Consider the following 24,220-nt stretch of genomic DNA (forward strand, 5'->3'; position numbering starts at 1 on the left):
GGGACACCCCCGTATGTTCTTTAAATAAGGGTGAGGATTCTGAGAAAACATCGTAAGAGGCTTAAATAGTGTGGAAGGCCAAGCAATACGTCCTATGGTTGATTTGAAAAATCCACTTACCGATTTTTGTAGTGGTATATTTTCAATTGCATTCTTTTGAGTATGTAACAGATGGAAATCCTTCCTTCAAGGCTGAGAGGTGTTTGGAGAGAGACATTAATACAGCATAAACCAAGATTCTGTCATGTGTTGACTACTTCACTGCCACTGAATAAGTAACAGTTGTGCGGGTTGATGATTATTTACATTAAGTTCAGATTTTAATGTTGTACATCATTTGGATACTTGAAACTTTGCCCCCAGATAAGTTATTTTACTTAGCTTCATTGAACTCTTTTGGTCAACATCAAATTGTTAATCCAATTAAATTTGAAACCAATATACCAATGTCAGAATTCTAAATTATCACAGGACATGTTCACTTACTTGCCAGCTAGAGTAACTAAAGTATTGCTTAAATTCACAAGTATAAAAGTAATGCAAACATAGCAACTTACTTTTTTTTTTTTTTTTTTTAAAAAAGCATAGAATGGCTTACTTCATGGCTTGGTTTTGTACTTGCGAGCACATCAAAATTAAGGAAGAGTTCACATTAATCTGCAATGCAGAACGAGTACGAGAAGGAGGCCCAAGGACAGATGAATTGATCACATTCCTCACAGACCAGCATCTTACCAGGGTTTGCTCAGCAGACCCCCCACAGCTCAGCCTGGCTCCCCCAGGCTTTTGCTCCGCTCCTGGTCCACCAGAAGTTAGAGAAAGAATTAAGAGGCACACAGACAACCACGTTTGGGCTCTCTATGCCACCTTTTCCCCTAAAAACAGATATTTAGGAGTTGTTCTGCATTTTGTATTTTTGGAGGAGTAAGTAATCAAACCTTTTTTGCTGACAGTCAGGAAGTAACTTTAGTCACAGAAAATACACCCCCCACCCCCATTCTGTCCTGGAATAATTTGGGTTCTTTCATATTTGTGTATTGTGATCTGTGTCAATTTAAGTGTGATAAAGTCACTTAGTTCATTTGCTTCTACTACTTAGTCCTCCCCTGTAGTTGTAAACTTCCATACATGTTTTATTTCGAAGTTGAAGGAAAAATGCCAAGGATAGGGAATTACAAGGAAAAACTGATTAGATAAAAGTGAGCTAGTAAACAGTAAGGATTTGTTTAGTTATTATCCCTTAACATTTTCTGAAGGACAGGGCAAGTCAGAAGAATTTTTCTCAGACCATTTTTCCCCCTTATGTAACTTTGGTTGTAGTCACTATCACCAATACTTCCATTCAGTTGTAATTTCTGCAGTGCCTGGAGGTCTTAAAAAAGACCCACAAATATCCTTACCTTTTTAGAAGATTCTCTAGCCACACAAAGAATCAACTGGAATCACCTTTTCAAAAGAAATCTCTGTTTACTATTAAACTGTGTAAATAAAAATAAATGCATATGCAGATAGAAAGAATGCATAAAAGCCCAATTAATCCCGCAATCAGCAGTTTTATTTAATGCAAAATGTGTGTTTTTCTCCCAAAGATCTTTCCTTTAAGGAATGGCTTTAGATGATGAACTGCTGCAATACAAGTGTTTAAAAAACATTAACACAATGCAAAGAAGTTGATAATTTAGCAAAACTATTTTATTAAAGCTTATTCTCATGATAAAATAATAGCCAACAAAATCATATTAGGCAGATCTTCTGCAAATGTGTGCAGCTGCCACCTATTCAGATATCATTAAGTCAAGATATTCTTGTTTTCTGTGGTATTCTTTATTTTCAGCTATTTACAATCAAGCATGAAGCAAAGATTACATCAGGAATGTAGTATTACAATTTTCCCCTCAAGACTCACCGTTTATTGTAATTAATGCCAGGTAGGAATTTATGCTTTCCTTCTTATCACTAAAATACAACTATTTTGCCCTTTTCCCATTCGGTATATTTAAAAATATTGCACTACGTTTAATTTATCTCTTACAATCATCATTAGCAATACTATACGAGGAAAACTATATCCAGCTTTTCTTACCCACTGTATCACACAAGTCAATTTAAAACCACGAATGTGTTTTTGAAATCAGTATTTGCATTGTTTTCACAGCTCCTTCATGTGTACCAGGGTTTAAATGAAGTACTTGGATATATTTGAAAACCTCTATAGTAGTCCATAAGAGCAAACACTGATGGAGATTGAATGCAGATCACCACCAATGGTAAGCCACTGAGAAAATGGAGTGGGGAAGTCTTAATATGCATCTCAAGCAAGTATAGGTTAAATAAGTTTTAGTCAATAAGGGAAGCTAATTTTGTGCGATTATTTGCTGAAGCTTAATTTCAGGTGTGTCACATGCCTATTTTAGCATGGATAGTGTTTTCCATACATCAGCTAGATAAGTATCAACTGCCCAGAACTCACAAAGAAGTGCAAGTAGTTGCATGAGTGGAAGTAACCATTTTGTACTTCTAAAAAAAAAAACAAAACAAGTATGCTCTTCCATCTGTGAAAACCATTGCTTCTTAATTTTGCCCACCGCAAAATAAACTGAGAAGCAAATTTAATGGAGAGGTACATTACAGACTGCCTGAAAATTTAAATCAGTTATTTCACCATCTTAGATTCAACTCCATTTCCACAAAGGCATTTTTTTTTCTACTACCAGTGATAATGATACCAGTACCTAACACAGTACCTAAAATAAAGATGATATTTTATACGGCATTTCTATACACAGAAGATGAAACAAAGACATGTTTACAGGAAATAAATAAGAACAGCCTTAGCCAGGTGATGCTAAGATGCACAGTTTACACGTAGCACAAGACCAGATAGTTCTTTTCAAAAGCTGCTGGCTGAAATTCTTGCTCATCTCTACTGGACTCACTTGTTTTGACTCAAATAAAACATGTTATATACAGTATAGGACATTATTCGGACAAAGGTGATAATTCTGCTCAGACTGTCTCTTCTGTCTGAGAAGCTGAATGCAACTTACCACTATATGATTACTCAAAAGTGTTGAGAGAACATGTTTAGCTATTTTGTAAAGTATTTTGTACCTTAAGTTTTCTGAAATGATAAAGTCTGCAGCAAAATATTATTTTTTTAAAATTACTTAAACCATCATTACATGCTTTTTCATAGAATGCAATGAAACCTCCAACTCTTGTGAAGAACAACTTTCCTTTAACAGGTTATCAGATAATACAACAATACTTAAACATATAATTTTGTTCTGGAAGGCAACCAGCCTCATCTCAAAAATATGCCCAATTAAAATTATTACAAGATACTGGTATGTACTTTGATATCTAGTATTATTCAATCAGGATACAATAGCCCAAAGTTCTAAGGATGACTTTTTTTAGCATTACTGTATTTCATGTTAATTACAAACTATGAAAAGTTCCTGTACTTAAAAATATGGAAAACAAATGATATGCAATATTAACTTTAGTAAATACTAATAACAGACAAAATGAAAGACTTTTGTTTGCTTTCATGATATGTTTGGCAAAAGAAATACACAACTACCTAGAAGATGTACAATAAAACTGTGATCAACGTTTTAAAGCCTGGTCCCTCAGTGACTTCTGTGTCAGTCATCAGCTTAGGCATGCAACAAGCTTATTTTTTCATCATACAATGGAAACTAAACATTTTGAAAATCCTGCCAGTTTCCTGTTGAAAACACTAGCTCAAAAAAAAAAAAAAAAAAAAAAAGAAGGGGGGGCAGGGGAGGGCAAGTAATACATTAAGGACACCACACACATTAATGTGAAATGGCAAGGTTACATAATTAGAAAAAATAAAAATAAGTTATTAAAAATAAATTTCCAATATAAACCCCAAAATGTAGTTTTAACCAGCCAGTTTAACAAAACGATGGTGCTGTAGCTGGAGAACCATTATCAGCTGTACTCTTACACAGGCAAACAACTGTGGAGAAGCAGGACATGTACATTATACCAGTGTTTTAATTTAATTGGTGTGTGTTTGTAATTAAGTGCAAAGTATTCTTTTAGTCCATTCCTTCAAAGGCTAAATATGTAAATATCAGTCTACTGATTGAGGTGGATCAACTGGTTCTTCTGATATGATGTTGAATGTTGGAGCCTCTGTCAGGCTGACATCTTCATTATCCATTTCTTCTGCTATATTGGGTTCCTCTGAATCTTTAGTCACTCTTTTGGACTGCCGCTCTATTGACATGTTCTCCAAAGACTCTATATCCTCAATGCCTGCTCTGTAGTGGATCATCAGCAGCGTAAGGGCCTGCAGTCTTTCACCCGACTTAGCCAGCGCAGCAGAAATCAAGGCTTTTTTCCTTGCATCAGTTGTCTCTTTTTCTTCTTTAACGAGTGAATTATTATTTTCCAGCTCCTGGTCTATTTCATTCTGCAGCTTATCCAACATAAATTCTAATTTCTGAAAACGCTCCTCTGTGGGTAAACTTCTATAGAGATCACGTCCAATTTCTTTAACGGCAATGAAGACACTGTCGTCTAGACCACCCTCCTTTCGGACCAACTTTATCCCAGTACCTGCTGCACGTTTTGAAGGACTGCTTGGCCCACTGATTTCAGTATCGCTACTTTCATTATCAGAAGTGTTCGGTGTGTGCTTTGGTGAAGGTTCTACCACCTCTGTTCCTTGCTCAGAAAGGCGAGCTTTGGGGACTTGACGAAGGTTTAACAAACGGGTGCTTGTATTGATGATATGCCTCGTCAAACCTGTAGTTCTGTTAACAGATTTAGATTCTGAATCAACGCGAGAGGACGCAGCTTGGGGAGCTTCCTGTCCTTCTGCTCTACAACCTCCCACAGTTCGATCAAGTCGCTTCTCAGCTCCTACACAAAAGGGTGTCTCAGCTAGACATTTTTCTTGACATTTTTTATGGCAAACATAAGCACAGAGCATGCACTGCGAAGCCGCTTTAGTCCATACTTTCTTTTTGCAGTAATCACACCAAGTTGGATTCTGAAACTGAGTATCTTGAAAGTTATGCTTGTTCTCCGTAAGAACAATTTGTCCCAAGTAAGGATCCTCTTTCTGAAGTGCACGAGCTTCTTCTTCCAAGTGGCATTCCCTTTCCTTCTCCAGAAGAAAGTTTGAATCATCTATTTCACCTTCTTTTAAATATTTGAAATGTAAAGTCACATCGCCATAACAAAATTTTTCATTGAATCCCTTATGGGTTGTCAAATTCCGCAATGCTGTTCTAGTGACTGCTGCTTTAGGTGTAGGAGCATCCAGTTTAAATGTTCTAATATATTCCATTGAGGATGTAGCTATACAATCTAAAGCAATTTCTTCAAGTTTTATGCTTGCATATCCTAAGCAGATAAACCCACCTGCTTTGAAAGGGTCTCTGCACCACAGTGCAACATTAAGGTACTTATGGTATCCTTCTACTTCAAATAGACAGGAGGATGTTCTCATCCTTGGCCATCGGCCTTGACGGATTTTATAAGGAATTTCTGGCGATTCCCATGTTTGATGATCATCTCCACTATCTTTGTAACTACGTGCATTTTCTGAAAGTCCATCTTTTAATGTATCTTGTTTTGGTGCTGTTATTACTTTTGATACCGCTGGGTCTTCTATTTGATCATTATTCTTTACTACCTTCTCTGTACATTTATCTCCATTATTTGTAGGTGGAGGTGGCCTTTCTGGTTTTTCAGAAGACACACCTCCAGTTTCTAACAGATTTTGAGTTTCAGTAGTAGGCAAAATAGGCTTACTTTGTGGCCTAGGTGGCACAGGAGGCTTAATACTGGATCCTTGTGATTGTTTACCTGATAGCTGTGATGCATCTGAACCCTCCACAGTTTTGGGCATTGCCACTTTAGCTCCATCTTTTTGTTGCGTTTTTGATGTTGTCTGATAACTTCCTAAATGTAGTTTTCGATTCAGAATCGGTGATATAGTTCCAAGTGGTTTAGCAGCAAGTATTACTACTGAACGTTTGGGACTCGGAGTTGTTGGCAGATCTTCTTTTTGGTCAGATGATTCACAAGCTAAGTCCTCAAATTCTGAATCAAAATCTCTGTTATCAACATCAGCTGATAAACTAGCTTGGTCATCTTCTGGCTGTGTCAAGAAAGCAGTGTCTTCCAGTTGTCCAAATCCATCCTGCAGCGCCGAACCATGCTGATTATACCCAACAGGCCTTTCATAAAAGACTAAAACTCTGTCCCCAGCCTGTCTAATAAGCTTCAACACTTGGACAGTTGATGTGATTTTAACACCTATTAAAAAAAAAAGACAAAGATTGTTAAATGTTAATTATGATAAGAAGCTAAATGGCCAAAACCAGTCAACAAACATTTAGATCTTTAATAGTGGTAATAATACTGTTGCTCACTAACAGAGGAAGCTCTTCTGTCATAACTGACTTAATTAAAATGTAACAGATAGATCCTTCCCATTTTATTCATAGAAATATATCACTTCAGGAGCTGGAAAAGATACTGACATAAATACTCCAGTTTGCTGTCTGTTATTAATGCTGTAATCTTGTAGAGTAATGCTGATTTTATATGCTAACATTTTTAACCTTAATCTTATTGCAAGTTTGGACTTTTCAGCAGCAGGCATGTAACAAAGGATTCAAAAGAGATGGGCATCTTTAAATACAGTCATAATTAAAACAGAAGCAGGCTAACAAAGAAAATAGTTCCAATATGTTAACAAAATACAGGCGCGATGCTACATTTGCAGTGTGGCTGAACAGTGAACTGAATCATCTCCCTTATCAGAACTTTCAGAGCCATTTGACAGTATCTCCAACCTGTGGTAAGATTTGACAAATTATATGCAAGCTAAAATATCTTAATGAGCACATAGTCCAAACAAAGTCATGTAGGGGGTCATGTGAAAATTACTTTTCCCTTGTTCTAGAGCAATCATCAATTGCCTGTTTGAAGCAACTCAAAATCCTTTTAAATCACTGGAGCAATGCAATGGGGATTTGGGCAGTACCTAATCACAACAACTCATTGTAATCATTAAGGTCTGGTCTGTAAAACCTCAGGTAAAAACTTTAAAAAAAAAAAAATTAATGCAACCGTGCTAGCAGGGAGTTTAAGTAGTTCATGTCATAAGTGTATAAAGTTCTACCTTCATAGTTACCACACTAACTCTTTTACAGTATCTTAATGACTTAACAGAACCAAATATAAAATTACTTTACCTCTTATTTATACAGTTAATGTTTGGAGAAGAAACATGTGTGCTGTCACATGCAGGGATATCTGGGATACTATATATAGCTCATAATTATGCAGTTCTTTCTGCATTTCTTTCTCTACCAATGACATGATGGAGATAATCTCCAAATTCACAATATAACCCTAACAGAATTTCTTTTACCGTTTTTCCCCTAGAGTGATTTCAGTTTACATTCTATTTTATCAGTGGTACCTACATTTATTTCTAAAATGTTATTAATATATAGTGATAGTCCCACTCCTTTTTAGTCTTTATAAATCCCTGGACAGTATACAAGCCCAAACAAGCTTAAACTAAGCTACTTATGATTCCTACTCCGTAATGTTTTATTTAGTCCCACAACATCCAGCAGAATAGAAAATATTGCATTATTTCTTAATGATGATGAACAGGATCTTATCTGCTGCTTCCACTAAGTTGGTTACCCACGGTTCTTGTTAATGGTTTATTTGTCCTTCTGTCCACTGCCATATTCTGTAGGTCCCCTCCAGTTCTCAAGTTTAAAGCAGTAAGATTTCCAGGATCAGTTTCTGATTATGGTTTATGATTATGATCTAGTTCTCTGTTGGTGACAGGGTCCATATACAACAGAAGCATTCAAGCTATATCTGGAGATGGTCTAATTTAAAACTGTAGAATATAAACTAGTATCAATCCACTTCATAATGCCCAGGCATTTCAATAGAATCTTTATTAAAAAAACCACCACCAAAATACAGTGCCCTCCGCTACAAAAGTCAAGGGTAACTTTTGCCTCAATGCAGCACTTATCTGCCAGTTACAATTTGGACAAAGTCTTCAAATATGAGAACTTCAGAATAGATTTCTAAATAATAATTAGGCTCCCACATGGCAGAGCTGACAAAAATTGATACTAAAAGTATAAAAATACTATCAAATACTCAGCAGATCTTCTTGAGTCATTTTGGCATTTCAGGCAATTACTCTGTTAGTCAAAAATATGTTTATACTACTTGTTCCATACTCTATTTAGTACCTTTAGGTTCAAAGCTGAGTATGCAGGCCTAGGATGTAAAATGTTATGGTTTTCCTTGTAAACTAAGCACATTTTATAACATCACTGGAAGAAACTAAGTAGAAAACCTCACAGCATCACTATTACAGCAGTTAAAATATAACTACATTCAAATGTTTATTCAACTTTATTTTGGCTTTTACCTAGCAAAGAGTAAATAAATATGCAAAAAAAAGAATAAAGTGAATGATAACCTTAACTGGCTGTAAAAACTAACATTTATGTATTTATTATGAGTGCCAGGCATAACTGTAATTGTTGCAAAAGGTGGTCTAGTTGAACTGTATGCAGACATGTCCTCCTAGTTTGCAAGATGACACTTATTTTGAAAGCTGACATGTTACTCACTGCCAATTGCTAGAAGTCTGTCTCCTCTCTGTAGATCAGCAGCTGCAGCAGGTGAGTTTGGAGTCACAGTTTCAATGACAACATGCCCTGCATCTTCTTCCTTGGACTGCACAAGGCGGAGCGTGAGCCCAACACTTTGCAGATTCCCTTTCACCAGTTCTGCCTAGAGAGAAAGAAGTTAAGAGTATGTCAATTAAGCTGACTGCAAGGATTCATGACTACTAATGATAGCTTAAATAAAATTATACAACCAATATTATTAAAAAAATTACATTAGGACATTCATTGACTTCATTAAGCAGGTTATCACATAATAGATTAACTGCCTGCCAATCCAGTTTAGACTCTGGATGGAACCAAATGACACCAGTTCTGAAGAGCCAAATATGCCAAAACTAGAGAGCAGTGCAAGGAATTGTCAGCAAAATAAATATATAAGTGTATGTGTGCACACATCTGTTCAATAGTTTATATACAATTAATAACAAAACTGAGCTAATCTATGCAAATACAAATCAGCAGGAAAGGCAATACATGGCTCATCTTGCAAAAAGTCCCAGTTCTAACAAAGCTACAACTAAACACAACATCATTATCCATTTTATTGGGAAGAAGTTTTGTTAAAAGTAGCACTGTACAATCAATCTAGGTATCACTTTGAATATACCACATTTGTGTTATAAAACATATTACTACGAGTAGCTCTTCAGCGGTCTATACAAAAAGGTGTTTGGAATGAGAAAACTATTATGTACTTAGATATTGCTAAAGCATATTTAGAACAAATTTAAATTAACAATAACCTAAGAAGTTTCTTCAAAGACTCAGAACATTTTCCTCATTTATCTTGCAAGGTAAACACAAGATAAAATTTCATTCAATAATCTCAAATACCTTATTCTGTAAAAAAAAAAAAAAAAAAAAAGACTGAGGTGCAATGCCTGTAGTAGAGTTTCATCCCACACTCATGCACAGATCTCTTATAATTTGTAAGTCCCTATTCAAACACAAGAATTTGGAAATCTTTTTCCAGCCTTAATCATTTAGAACAAGACTTTCAAAGGAACCATCATAGGAAAATTGAGATTTGAGTACTTCAACTCTATGGCAAACCTCAGAAATAATGGTATATACCATTTGATATAAGAATATATCTAGATAGTGGTCAATTGTTTACACACCTCAGTGTCTGATATCTTTGGCAACTTTTTTCTTAATAAAGACTGTCCTTAATGAATTCAAAAATATAATCCCTCCCCTCCCCGCCCCTTAAAGCACATTCCTTCTGGACTGTTTCAAATGACTGTCTACTATCATTCCACTGAAGTATACTCTGTCTGTTTGAAAGGGGAACTTACAATCTATGTTTAAGCTCCAAGGTCAGAAATTTAATTTGCTTTTTTGATTCCCAAGAACAGAGAGACAGACATTGTTTGTAGAAAACCTCCATAGGAAATTTTCTATTTGGTTTCAATTTACTGAGTTTAGGTAGACAGTCTTGTCCTCCATCCTTCTGCATTTACTTTGTTTCTATTCATTTGTCAATGTTTGAACTGTCTGGAGTTGATCCTCCTCTTTGGAAATGTGTTCGTTTGCTTAGTTGTGTACAATGGCTTTCCACAGATGAAGTGGATCACTTAACTTTGGTACATGACGCTCGCCTTGGCTGAATGGCTTTCACTCCTCTCCTATAATCTTAATAGCACCACATCCTGGATTTTTAATTGTTTTTCAGTTCTTTATAGAAATAAAAACGCTACACTATGTAACAGTTTGCTTAAGAACAACATGGAGTTTGAAGAAGCAGACTTGCATTAACTTTCTAAGCTTTGTCACTAATTTTCTGCATTTCCCGCAGTCACTTAAAGATAATATTTTCTCTCAAACTTTAACATCTATTGTGAATACCCCGTAATGTAAGAATACCAAGACCATATATAAACTTAATTCCAGTTCCAAGATTCAAGGTTCTTCTATAATGCAAACAAGTAAATAGCTGCCCACGCAAACAACTGTGGTAGGGGTTTTGGTTTGGTTTGGTTTTAAGGCAGATCCCACTTACACCAAACAAACTCTGATACATAATTAAATTTAAAAAAACTAAATAATAAACTCTTAAGTGTTAAGAAACGAAAAGTATTAGAAATACCTGTGGAAGAAAATAGAAATGTTTTTTTAAAGAAAAGAATTACTCTTCTGCTTTAGTCTTTTATTTACATATAGTACGGCTTTAAGTTAGCAATTCACAAATGTTGCATGTGCTGTATGGAAACAACATGAATGATTACTACAATTTCAAACAACACTAGTTGAATATTTTAACTGTCAAAACCACAGATGACATGAATTTGCTGTGGAGGCATACAAAACTGCAACAAAAACTCCTTCCAAAAATCACTCCCCTATGCTATGTAGCTCTGCATATTATCAAACAAGGAGACCATTATTTCTGAGATTTGCCACAGAGTCTAAGTACTCAAACCTCAATTTTCCTACGACGGTTCCTTTGAAAGTCTTGCTCTAAATGACTGAGGTTGGAAAAAGATTTCCAAATCCTTGTGTTTGAATAGATAATGAAACTATCATAATTAAGATCAGAAAGTAAACTCCCACTTAAGGAATGCTGACAAACATGAATATTAGAAAGGACAATATTACAAATTTCCTCTTAACACAAAGTTATTCTGGCCATTTAATTACGCTCCTTTAGGGATACATCTATTTTGATGATATATAGTTTCTTCTGAAATCTTACATTAGTTCTGGATCTTAACACCCAGAACTGGAGTTAATTAATAAGACAAGATGTTTTAAAGTCATGGCTCATCCAAGATGGATAAGTCTTGTTAGTTTGCATCACTGCAGAAGAAATGTTGCTGTAAGTTTGTTTGCAACATGAGATAACTCTTGTGCAATCAGTCTTTGAGCAGATCAGAAAAGCATCTGACTACTGAAGGAAGTTGGCCATCATAACACTTTTACAGGAGTTACCTCATGCAAATCTACTTTCTTTTAGTCAGATATTTTCTCATCCATTCAAAGAGTGGCACAAAGGAGCGGTAAGATTTCTAAAGACCTGTTCTTCAGAAAGCAACGAGCCTTATTTGAAGGAGAATGTCAGAAGGAAAACAAGAGCTGGTACTGCAACATCTAGTATTTTGAAGAAAGGCAGCAATGACCTCTAACCACTGTTAGTCCTTGCAATCATGGCAAACTGCATGATGAGCAAAATATGGGAAAAGGGCATAATTAGACAGTAAAAAGGAAAAAAATGTTACCAAAAGGTCTCTTGCAGAGTTTGTCAGTACAGACCCTCATCCTCTTGAGCTTCCTTTGAATCCAAGGACTTCTTTGAGCAGATCTCCATAGTGGATGACTTAACAGTGAAAATATTCTCTACTAGAAACCTCTGAGGTGATTCCCAACATTTCACCCTTCCCTCCTCCCCCAGGGTGAGACCACATAAAAGAAACGAGGGACAGCTGGGACCAAAGACACTTAGGTATCTCTGAACATTTGGCTCCCATGCAGTGACACCAACCGCAGATTACAACGCGTATGACTCACTGATGGCAAGGAGACTTCCAATATTCTAGCAGTATCTGATGGAAAGCTGTTTTTGGAAGGAGAGAGCCTTTGAACATAACAAGCAAAGTTCATCTCAACTTTTTATTAACTTTGGCACAGTCACAAGCTTTCTCACGAAGTAAACTGGTTTTATTTATCAACCCAAACCAGATGAATAGTTTCCCTGATTTTCCTTTCTGGCATCTCCCAAGTTTCACCAAGTAATACTACAATATTTCAGGCTAGCTGCAGTGCAGGTAAACACTGTTTCAAGCTCTCGAACACCCCAATGAGTACACTCACAAAACCAAGCATCTTCATACACCCAGCACAGCTACTTTATGCCTTCTGCCTCTCCCTCAAATTAAAACTTGATAATAAACGTGAAGAGCCAAAGATCTACTGGAACATGAAACATCAGAAGGACAAAAATCAGCTAAACGAGAGAGGTTAGAAGAAAACTGCTGATAATGAGAGGACATTTATCATCATGGAATTTTGTTGCAAGTGAGCAAAATTAACAGCTGCGCCTAGGAGAAAGGAAAATTTTAACCAACTAGCTATACCATAATAAAGCAAGTTTATTTTAATTTGATCTAATTAATAGCTGGTTTACTAGTTCCTGCAAACCTTAGTAGTTAAATAAGGAGCAAGACAAAGCAAATAATACGAATTGCTTGTCAGTGACAGGCATACATTCAAAGTAATTTATATTGAAAGAGTTAGAGCTAAACTGTGTCATGGAACATAGAAAATGCACCTTTTTTAGAAAAAAGTAAGCAAGCCCCAGACTATTTATCAAATACTTGTTGAGATTAAGATGCAACAGAACAGGAATGACTATCTTAGGAAAAAATGAAAAGAAGTAATTTCCTTAGTTTTTTACTGTTCAAGAAAAAAAACACAAGAAGAGGACACAAGATGTCCATTCACTTTCAAATTAATAAAACATTTTGATGTGGTGCTGTGAATGCCTGACTTTTACAGGACAAAGTCTATAAGCATTGATTTCACATTACAGGCTTTAGTTCATTTATATGCATCAGTGTATGAGCCACTGCAGAGCATAACCCCACCACTTTCAGTTCAATATTGGAAGTATGCTCTGGAAATAAAATGCAGCAAATAATTAGGTTGTGTCTCATAGCCTTTCCTTACCTTAGCCTTGTCATTTGGAAAGCCTAGCAGATGTTGGATGTCAGTGAAAATCAATTTTTCCAACCTTTCTTAACATACTGATACTGAACTCCACAGTGATAATTCAGAAGTTTATAGCTTGCTAATACCATTTAAATGGCCAAATATTTACACGAGTGTCAATACAGGATGCAGTTTTAATGGTCAAATGCTTCATTAAATTATCAGTCTGAAAGAATTTGCAAATGCAAAGGGACAATAAATAAACATCCCTCTTAAAGGCACCACATTTGTCTGTTGCCATCTCATTTACTATTTGCTTCCAAAACCGTACCTACAAAGTTAGGTTATTTTTGAATACAGAGGTAAGAATGTCATCGGTAATACTGTAGTCTCATAACTACAACATAAGTTAACATTAGATATAGCACTTCCATTCAGAATTTCTAAGACGAGACACAATAAATAATGTCCATCAATAAATACGGAGATTACAACATCTGAAACGGTCTGTATGACAACCTCTTACTAGTAGTGCAACATCATTCAGCTAAAGTTTAAGAACTATTAGATGCATACAAAAAAAGTCACAAAATTAAGCCACAGCATGATAGTTAGAGCATAAGACACTTGCTTTTAAACCAAACTACTTGTCTTCAGGAACTAAAAAGGAAATGTTTTTTTGAAAGCTTAATTTTACTCTATAACTAATACTTCAAATTTGCTTAACTATTTGTAAACATTAACATAATAAAGCTTTATTAGAATTTAGTAAGTATGTCACATTCTTTTGAATAAATGCTAAGAAAAGCTTGATCATCCAAGCACATATAAGAAATCTTATTTCATTGTCTTTACATCAACTAAAGAAGAATATTTTTACAAATATTTCTTATTCCCTATCGGTGGTATGTAACACGCTGTATGTATCAAAAACTGACACCATGTATGTCAGTGCTGTACTGTAGATTAAAACCTTTTTTCCCAACCCGTCAGAGTCACTAAGTGGATCTTAGGTATTCTTGCAAGGTATGGTCTAATGTGTTTTGGGGGAAAAGAAGAAATAATGTCGATGAACACGCCTGTAAAGTATTACATTCTCCTAGACGACTCTGCATGCTGAGAGGAAAGGAAGGAATATTTCATGTCAAAAAAAAAAAAAGTAACATTAAAGTACAAAACCAGGAAGCAGTTCCTTCTATTCTGAAGACTCAGATATTTGTATTATTAAAAAAAGGTTTCTGGCATGTATCTTTAAAATATGGACTTCAACATTATTGCTTTTTTCAACCCTATTATTGAATGCAGTCATTATATATGACCTGTACAGTGAAGTGATTGCTAGATTATTTATATGGGCTAGAGGAGACAGTGAAACGAAACAGGTATCACCAATCTCACGATACACTCCTTCGTAACACTAGACTCAAAAGAAAAAAAGGAATTTTTTTTGCTGTTCTGAGATGATTTCCATCTCTGTTTTAGAGAAGGACTAGATGTTTTTCTTCTCTTTGTGACATGGCCCCAAAGCCCAAAACTATGGGGCCAGTGTAGCAAAAGCCTTTTGCAACCTATTCTCCAGCATTCCTGTCCACGTGGCAGGATAACGCCTGAAGTGTTCTGGGGAAACTGTCAAGAAAACAGTCTTGCAAAGAAAAGTGTCTGATGTAGACCATGACCAAGGAATCCATGATGACAGGCACACTTTAACTTCCCAGGCACAGAGCAAACTCCCAACAACAGAAAGAGGAGAAAGTTTTCTGAGCATTTGAGAGCTAGCCTTGTTCTTGGTATGCTTAAGTAGTTCAGTAGTCAATAAAGTATGTACTAATTATCAGTTATAACCTGTGTTCACTGCTATGTCTTATTAGTATGTAGGTGAATTGATACATACGTGCACTCACACAGTCGCACAGAAATCCACTAAACATTTTGGTTCATAAAATTGTTAAATAGGCTGGGATTCCCAAGCAACCTCCTGGTTAGTATGCATTCAAATATACTGCAAAAACAGATACAGATGCAAAAAGAACAAACCCAGGAATTGGCTACCTAAAATTGGACATGTACCTCCTTCTTAATCTTTGTATTTCCTTTAGCAGATTCAGACATGTGAAAACATGCTGACAGAAGATGTAAAACAAACAAAGAAACAAAACAGAAAAAAAATCAAGAGCTAGATTAGTACTTATAGGATAACTAGACTATACAATGTGCCAATGAAAAGAAAGGAAATAATTTCTGTAATATAATTAACTCTAGACAGAAAATGGACTCTAATATTTTTTTCCCCTACCACTAGAAACAGGCATTAATTACAAACCACTATTAAAAAAAGGCTGAAGGTAATCTAATGCAAAAGATTATATACTGGCTCCTTAAAACATCAGGATACACCACAGCCAGAAGCAATACTATATTCTAAGAAACCAACATATACTAGGAAACGTATTTACAAACTTGGAAATCAGCTTACTGATTTGTGGATTAATTTTTTTCAAATTGTTCATAAAATGTGTTTCCTAAGTTTGCTTGAATAAAAATCTGACTTTTATTGTTTCCATAACTGAAGCTAAATCTTAAAATCTAAAGTTGTTACCATTCCAAAATCTGTATCAAGGCTTCTACAACAATAATTAACATACTCTTTCTTGCTATGTCATGTTTCCTCCATACCAAAGAAACATACACCTTTAGTATCAGACTTGGTTCAAAATTTTCATGTATTTTTTTCCCCCATTCCCAGGTTTGCATTGATTCAGTTAATTTAAACAAACATGTTTATTTTTGTGTGTGTCCCCCCAATTTTTTTTAGTATCTTGCCAAAACATATTAGACAAATATGTTGAATGAACATGTATTTGTTCTAGATGTACTAGAATGGGGGGGGGTAGGTTGTTTGTTTTTTCAAAGTAATTTACAAATACATTTAAACATTTAAATATATATATATGAATAAAACTTTCAATAAGAAATTAAAAGGAAATTATCTGCTGCTTATGGAAAAAAAAAAATCATTTGTTGAACAGCAATCCTGAAGATCCAAATTATTGTTCTTGCACAACTCATTTTACAGTATACAACTGAGCAACTACCAAAAATATATTCTTCTGCCCATTTTGCTTGGAAGAAGAAATTTGATAAAACCATTAAAAACTTCACATGCAAAATGAAAATACATTTGGAAAAGCGACTAACTGCAGAATGAGCTTTCACTATAAGTAGATACCACTGATAAAAATAAAACTTCATGGCAAACAGGACTGAGTTACAGTGAACATAAAAATATGAAAGTTTTATCAGACATCTATATTCACAGTGATATTAGGTAATTTATTTAGGTGTATAACCACATTTTCTTAATCCATCCTATACCACTTAGTTTGATAGTTAAACCATCCCTTGCCTCTCTCTACCCAACGTCCACTGTAGTGTTTCCAGTGGGTTTCTGGACCAGGCTAATCCTTAAAGTTTTAGACAATTTGAACTACGTGCTTTTTGCTTTACCTGGTGTCCTGCTTTCCTCTACTGCAGCTCTTACTCTGCTCTGACAACCCACAACTCTAGAAAGGTTTTTCCATACTTACATAGCTGTCCTCAGCAGCTGTTCACTTGCCTAATCTCAGCAACTAAAAAAGTTCACCTTTTATTTACATTGATCACTTTTCTCAAAGAACTCTGAACAATGCATTGTCATGAAAACAGTCTTCATCAGTAAAACAAAGGAATCAGCCAACACTCAAAATCATCTTGAGAATGAATATTCACATAATTGTTCTAGTACAAATATTTGCAATATCAGAAAATACGTTCTTCAGCTTGTTTAGTTTTATTTAATATTGCCAGTTTTGCAATTACTACATTTTTATACATATATTTGTGTTCTATATCGTACCAGCTGAAAATGCTTGCAGACTGGAGCATACATAACCAACTGAAACACCAGTTACTACCTGGCAAATCAGGCACCCATGGCACTACTGATCATTCATACTTTATGGGACTGGCTAAACCTTCGTGCCTTTTTGGATGTCACTGAATGGACATTAAAATCATTAGCTTGTGGACTCTTAATGTTTCCTTGAAAGGAATTCTATGAAATTACCCACTTCTAACACAATGGATTGACTCAGGCATTCATTCACCACCACAAGTATCTCTGCAAGTTTAGTGTGACTGCCACAGACTTCTCAAAGGGAGCTCTGACCACTAATGAAAGCAGAGGAATTACATAGCCATTTCAAAAGGTACAGTTTAAGTTCAAATGCTAGAAAATAAAGCATTCAGAGAGAAGTTAAGAAAGAAACACTGGAGTCCTAATAGCACTGGACCTTTTAAAGATCTTTTTTAAGTTGTGAAAAACTCAGCTCCAGAAAAGATTTTTTTTTTTTAAATTGTGGTTACTGTTCTCCCACTCAGCAGATGATGCAGATGACCTGCACACCACTTTCCCATTTTTTTTCTCCCCTTCACTAAGAGCAATAAAACCCAAAACCAATCAACCAAAAACCCCCACAAACACATACATGAAACACCTCTGCCTTCAAAAGACTTGTTACATTTACTGGCATCTGGAAATGGCCAGTAAGTCATCAGTTCTTATGCTCTCCTGTGACTAAAACATAGAAATGTATACACTGACTTTAAACCTGTTAGTCTGTATTCTAATGTCAAAGTAGTCGGCACCAGATGAATTAGCCTACTCTGAGTTTGATGTTGAGACAGCACTAAATCTTAGTACAGATAAGTTGGTACTGCTGAGTTATTTCAGGTATAATTACAGTGCTGTACTGCAGTGTGGACCTACCTTCAGTTACTTTGAGAGTGTCTATCTAAGATTTTTACTATTCTCCACTGTTTTTAATCTCTTGTCCATTTCAATTACCTCTAAGCCTAAACACAGAATTTTCTCCAAGCTATACTGGAAGCAGTTTTTACGGGACAGAATTTCCCATTAATGGGTACGTTACATTTCAGCCACCCCAATTAATAATAAAAAAAAAAATTTAAAAAATTAAGTGTGGCACACATTTTGTATTTAAACAATCAAATAGCATTATTAATGAAAAAGTCTGTACAGCAACTGTGTCACAGAGAGAAATTAGGCTTATAAGCAATGGACTCACTACCTCTGCTTTCTTAACAAGGTCTGGAATAATCACCATCTTTGCTTTTTGTGGAATATTAGGAATAACAGATTTTTAATGACAATAAAACAGTGAAAAAAATGGAAGTGGGATATTAGACCTTTTTCTGTTAATTTTTCCCCCTATGTGAATTGTGGTCTGTGCACAGGGAGACACAACTATCTCAGATGGACGTTGCAGTTTTCATATTTGGGTTTTTTTACTTTTAGGAAGAAGCATATTTATGGATAAATTTCTTGAGATTTTTTTACTAGTCATCTTATATAGCAAGCTAGTAGGGCTCATTATTTTCTGTTCTATATATCTTACAAAACCCCCAAAATACAAGTTACAAAATATGATGGTAATTTTGTTCTAAAGTGAGTTACATATTGGACCAAGATCATATTTAAAGTAATAGTTCATTAAGGCCACAACACTGCAAATGTTACACACATGTCTAACTTCACCATCGTGCGCTATTTGTCTGAAATAAATGGGACAATTCATGGTAGTAAAGTTAAACACCTGCATGTCTGCCTGATGAGCACTAAAAACATTTGACATCAGCAAAATCCAGAACAGGCTAGTTACTAAACAAAATAAGGAGCTACATCTTATTTTCCTCAGTACTTCTGACACATTGCAGGCACTCTTTGACTAAACTACTACTAAAAAAAGCGTACCTTCCAGTTGCAGGGTGAAACAGGTTATGTGACATGCAGAAAGTAAACTGTTTCGCAATTATCATGAATTGCTGAGGCATTCTTACTAAACAGCAATTACAGGCATTGAATGGAGGAGTTAAAGACAAACAAGGCAGCAGAAAACCTGCATTTAACTTCAAAGTGTCAGAAGCAGGTAAAATGCAGACCTTCAGTTTTATGTGTAGCTCTTCTTCGGAGAGCAATTTAGTACAAACACCAGTGTAGCTCTTCTTTAAGTGCTCTTACTCACTGACATCCTTTTAGTCTTTATTAAACCCAACTGTGATGATTTCCTTTGGCCCTGAAAAAATGGAAAAGATTGATTTTTTTTTCAAATCTTCTATCACCATTTATGTCTTTGATAGGAAAAAAGCTTCCTCCAATATTGCTTAAGCGTGACTCAGTCATCATATAAATGTTTCGTAAAAAACTCAGGTAGTCTAATAGCAAATAAGGTTACTGAAACTGGATATTATAAAGAACAGAAGTTCATTAATAATACCACGTGTGACACCAAACCAATAAAAAGTTTATCTAGTTAATGGTTTTCTTTGTATAAATTTGTTATGAATCACTACAATGCAAATTACAGATTAAGGAGATTAATGAGAACGTAAGAGTTTATGCACTGTGAATATGTGCACACTGAGAGGTCAATCCAGGGTTTTGTTCATTTCTGAGACAGAAGCAAAAAAAATGAAAAACATTCAAGTGTATACATTAAAAGCAAACCCTCTAAAACACCTAGTAATTACTTATATTTACCTTGGAAGTACCTAATTAATAGTGATAAAACGGTTACTATTAATCTTCATGTAATAAATTCAAAACTTTAGACTATCAGGTAAAAGTTCTTTATAATGAAAATAATATTCATTGAAAGAGTTTTCTTCTCCATACAGAGAAACTGCTTGGCAATTTTGACTATCACACCCAGCAGCATTAACCACCTGATTACCAACATGGATATTGCCATCAAAACTAAAAATATGGAAAGTTATTATCCACTGTAGTTACAGTAACATGTATCACAGATGCTAGTTCCCATGGAAATAAAATATACAATACTACTTTCTAATTAATATAAATCGTAACTCTTAGATCTCACTAATGGGCTTAAAAGTTACACTTCTGACAGAAGAACGCTGATGGAAAGAATAAGTGCATTATTTATAGGTTGGTTTTTATTCTGGAGCAGAAGTGTCTTCTTTTGAGCAACAGCAATGCTAATTGCAGAGTTACATCTGGAGTACAGTGCATCTTCCGAAACGAGCAGGAGCTTCACAAATACTCCTTGCCTGGGAATCTTCAGCAAAAAAGCCTCCCTGGATCTGGGACGGGAGCAGAGCCCCTGCTGCAGCTCTGCTCCGAGGAAGAGCTGGGTGCTGGCAGAAGCAGTGGCCGGCCAGCGAGCACCGGTGGTCCCAGGAGAGGCCAAAGCGGCAGGCACGGCACCCGGCTTCCCGGCTCTCCCCCAGCCCTGCAGCCTGGCTGGACCCTGGCACTGCCCTCAACTCCAGCGGGATCGTCGGATCAACCTTCGTATCCCCCTGGCACTGCCCTCAACTCCAACGGGATCGTCGGATCAACCTTCGTATCCCCCTGGCACTGCCCTCAACTCCAACGGGATCGTCGGATCAACCTCCGTGCCAAAGGTGAGGACATCAAGCAGTGTCGTTTGACTTATTAAAGATGCGATGTATTTAAACAGTTACTTACACAAGAGCGTGCAAGAAATATGGAAAAAACCACACTCTTGCAAACAAACTGTCACAATTCCAGGTAACAGAAATTACATTCTTTTCAATAACATAGTCAAAGCAACAGGGGCCTCACGTGTACCTTGAACCAACCTAATCATACAGTTTGAAATATCGTAGGACTTAAGTGAACACAGTTTGTTATTTCTGCACTGCATAAACATACTATCTTCTTGACAACTGTTACATTTCTCATCAATTTTAACGGCTACATGGCTATTAAAGCACAAGCCTGCATAATATCCTGCGTGACCCAATCAGTTTTCAGACTCCTACGTTCCCACAGAACTAGCTAAACCCAAAGGAACTAAAGCAGATGTAGTAAAATGATTCATTATAACAGCTCTTCAGAGATTAAATACAAGATCCATCTGTATCAAAACAAAGTTCCTGTTGCATACAAACCCCCCCCCCCAACCCCACCCTTTGCCTGGTAAAACCAGAAGATGGCTTTTGTTCTGAAATTCTACATTACCAAGGCCAGAAGAGATGAGGGTTTATATCTAGCTTATTCCAAATAATTGCTGTAAGAAGGCCAAGGTTTTGTATATAATAATCTTTCCCTACATAGAAAGGCAGCCAAACCACACTGAGTTGTTTTCAATTAAGTTCTGGACACAACACTGCAGTACAAACACACAACTATATAACCAGTAAAGATTTCCACGACCATACATCTATTTCTGGTTATTTTGTTGAACACATCACATCAAATCAATTTGTTTATGGTTATAGGGCACAAGTCGCTGCCAGGCAGTGAAACAGCAGCTCAATGTCACATCTAATTAGTAGCACCAAGACAACAGCACACCTAGAAGCCAGATTTTCATACTGTTACCATTCCTCACTTATAAAAATTGCCACAACTATTAAACTGAAAAAGATCTTTACACCGAGTCAAATTCTGACAATTCACTTCGCAAAATAAATCAATACCCAGCTATATTTGCTTTGCACTTGAAAAATATTCTATTTTTTTCCCCCAAACACACATACAGATCACTTCCCAATATATCTGAAGAATGATTTAGAAACTGAATGTTAGCTGTAAATTGTAATCAACATGCTATCCAACTTTGCAACCTAGCTTCTATAAATGCTTCATGAAAATCCAAAGGTCTGAATTTTTCATAGAATCATAAAATAGTTTGGCCTGGAAGGGACCTTCGTGTTGCAGCTTTCCACATAATCAATGTGATCATAATCGGCTAACAAAAAGTAGGGGGGTTTTTTTCCCCTATAGTTAGATATCTGAATGACAAGACAACAGAATTGGTATAACTACTTAGACAAAGTGCTGAATATCCTCCATTTCTAGGCTATGAAAAAGCATTATTACAATGGATGTCCTAAAAAGAAACCAAACAAAAACAACTTAGCTATGCCACAGATTCCTGTTAAACATTTGAGACTGGGATTGTGCATTACCATGAGACTTAGTCACAATTCTGGCAGAAATCTCTCCCATAATTTACCTCCCGTCATTACTTCTGGAGGTAGCAGAACATACAAGTTCTCCAGAAACCCATTTTGGACCCCAAACCACTAACAGTGAAGTGTGCAAAAGCGCTAAAAGAAAATACTCTTCCAGAAACAGCTTATTAGGAGGAAAAAAAAAAAAAAAAAAAAAAAGAAAAAAATTACAGGAGTAGGACACTACCCATAATGGAAGTAAAAGTTCATTCATTTTGACTGTTTGGTTTTTTTTTTTTTAAAGTATTTTCTGGCTCGGGGATGTAACATATATGCATTCCTCATCTCCCTATCATAAGGTAAGTCAAAGAATGAATAGGAAATTATGTCAAGCTTAAAAACTACTTCTTTTACTTTAGCACTCCCTATAACTTCATATACTCTGGTTTTATGCTCTATTACTTTTAAATTAGCAACAGATCTTATTGATAGCTGGTGAAATATGTAAGAAAAATGCCCAGCAGATTTCATAATGCAACATCTATTTCCCGTTTCCCCCTTCTCTCGTCCACCACCAGAAACAGGGCTTGCTTGTGACTGCGACCAGTTACCTTCCCCAAAGAATTTACAACTCATTTAATTTAGAAATGAACAAAGAATTAGTCAATACCATAGAATGCCTGAGGAACAAATACATTTTAAAAAATAAGTCATACTAAACAAGGGGGTGGGGGGGAAGACTGTCAAATGCACATGCATGACAGAAGCTGTCCTTAAGTAAATCTAACTTGTTTACTTAAAAGTGGTAAATATTCATAAGGAGGTAAAATCTTTCTACATATTAGAGGATTAGAATCTGCACCAGTTCAAAAACCATGAGTTATTTGTTTCTTTGACTTCTTGACTTAAGTATGAATAAATTTACTTAATTTGAATGAGCTCTATCAAACAAAAAAAATTGAAAATTGCATCCAAGAAGTTGATGACTACATTCTGTGTGATACAATTTGAATACTTAGTATCAAGCCATATTTTTATACTTTCTTGACTATCACTGTAAGGCTGTTGGTGGAGCAGCCCAAAAAAAGGCACTGTTCATCAATGGCACATTTAATACTAAGTATTCAAAGTCTGAGGTTTATCTTTTAAATTGATACTTTTAAAAATATTTGATCTGAAAACCTACAGCATTAAGAGATTAGAGCTCTACAGAAAAAACAAATGGGAAATGTGATGAATGATGAAATACCTTACAGTAAAAAAAAAAGTAAAAAAGATGAAATATCTCATAGCAAAGCTTCAGGATACAAAATTACAAATTTCATCATTAACTCGCTCCCAATTTGCTATGCAATCACTTAACTCCCACCACCGTTCATGAGAACAAGAGATGTGTTAACTCAAAAAAATTGTTTGCTTTTATAACCTCTGCAACACACTAAAAAGCCTAAGATGAAAGTACCTGAGAAATTATATTCAGTCAGAGTTTAGGGAAGGGAAAAAAAAAAAAAAAAAAAGAGTAAAACCACTGTGTTAGTAGAGATAGGGAGGGAAAGGAAGATAGCGATATAAAAAAATTAGATCTGGATTGGAGAACTGCAGTCTGCAAATCCATGCGTGCAGTACCATGGCATGACCTCTGATTATTAAAACTTTATTAATTTACATCAACTACCAAGAAATGCATAGCTTAAACTCAGATTTTCAACTACCTGCTTGTGTACAGTGTTACACTTGAGTACTCACCGTCATGAACATATTACAATATACTCTACCAGAAAAAAGTATCTGCAAGACAAAAAAGACCATTTGGGGAGCTAAAAAAGCAAAACTATCTG

At 35.7% G+C, this 24,220-nt stretch overlaps 1 protein-coding gene across 1 annotated transcript in view; it reads right to left on the bottom strand.

Moving 5' to 3' along the window:
- Positions 1-1,670: 1,670 nt before the first annotated feature.
- PDZD8 (PDZ domain containing 8) overlaps positions 1,671-24,220 on the bottom strand; it is a 67,050-nt gene continuing 44,500 nt past the window's right edge. Inside the window, exons 4-5 of the mRNA XM_069797073.1 lie at positions 8,673-8,835; positions 1,671-6,306 (exon numbers count right to left, since the gene is read on the bottom strand). Of these exons, the coding sequence (XP_069653174.1) occupies positions 4,109-6,306; positions 8,673-8,835 (2,361 nt within the window). The 3' untranslated portion in view covers positions 1,671-4,108. The remainder of the gene's footprint in view (positions 6,307-8,672; positions 8,836-24,220) is intronic.

The sequence above is a fragment of the Haliaeetus albicilla genome, chromosome 11 (genome assembly GCF_947461875.1).
Source record: "Haliaeetus albicilla chromosome 11, bHalAlb1.1, whole genome shotgun sequence".
In the NCBI taxonomy this organism is placed as follows: Eukaryota; Metazoa; Chordata; class Aves; order Accipitriformes; family Accipitridae; genus Haliaeetus; species Haliaeetus albicilla.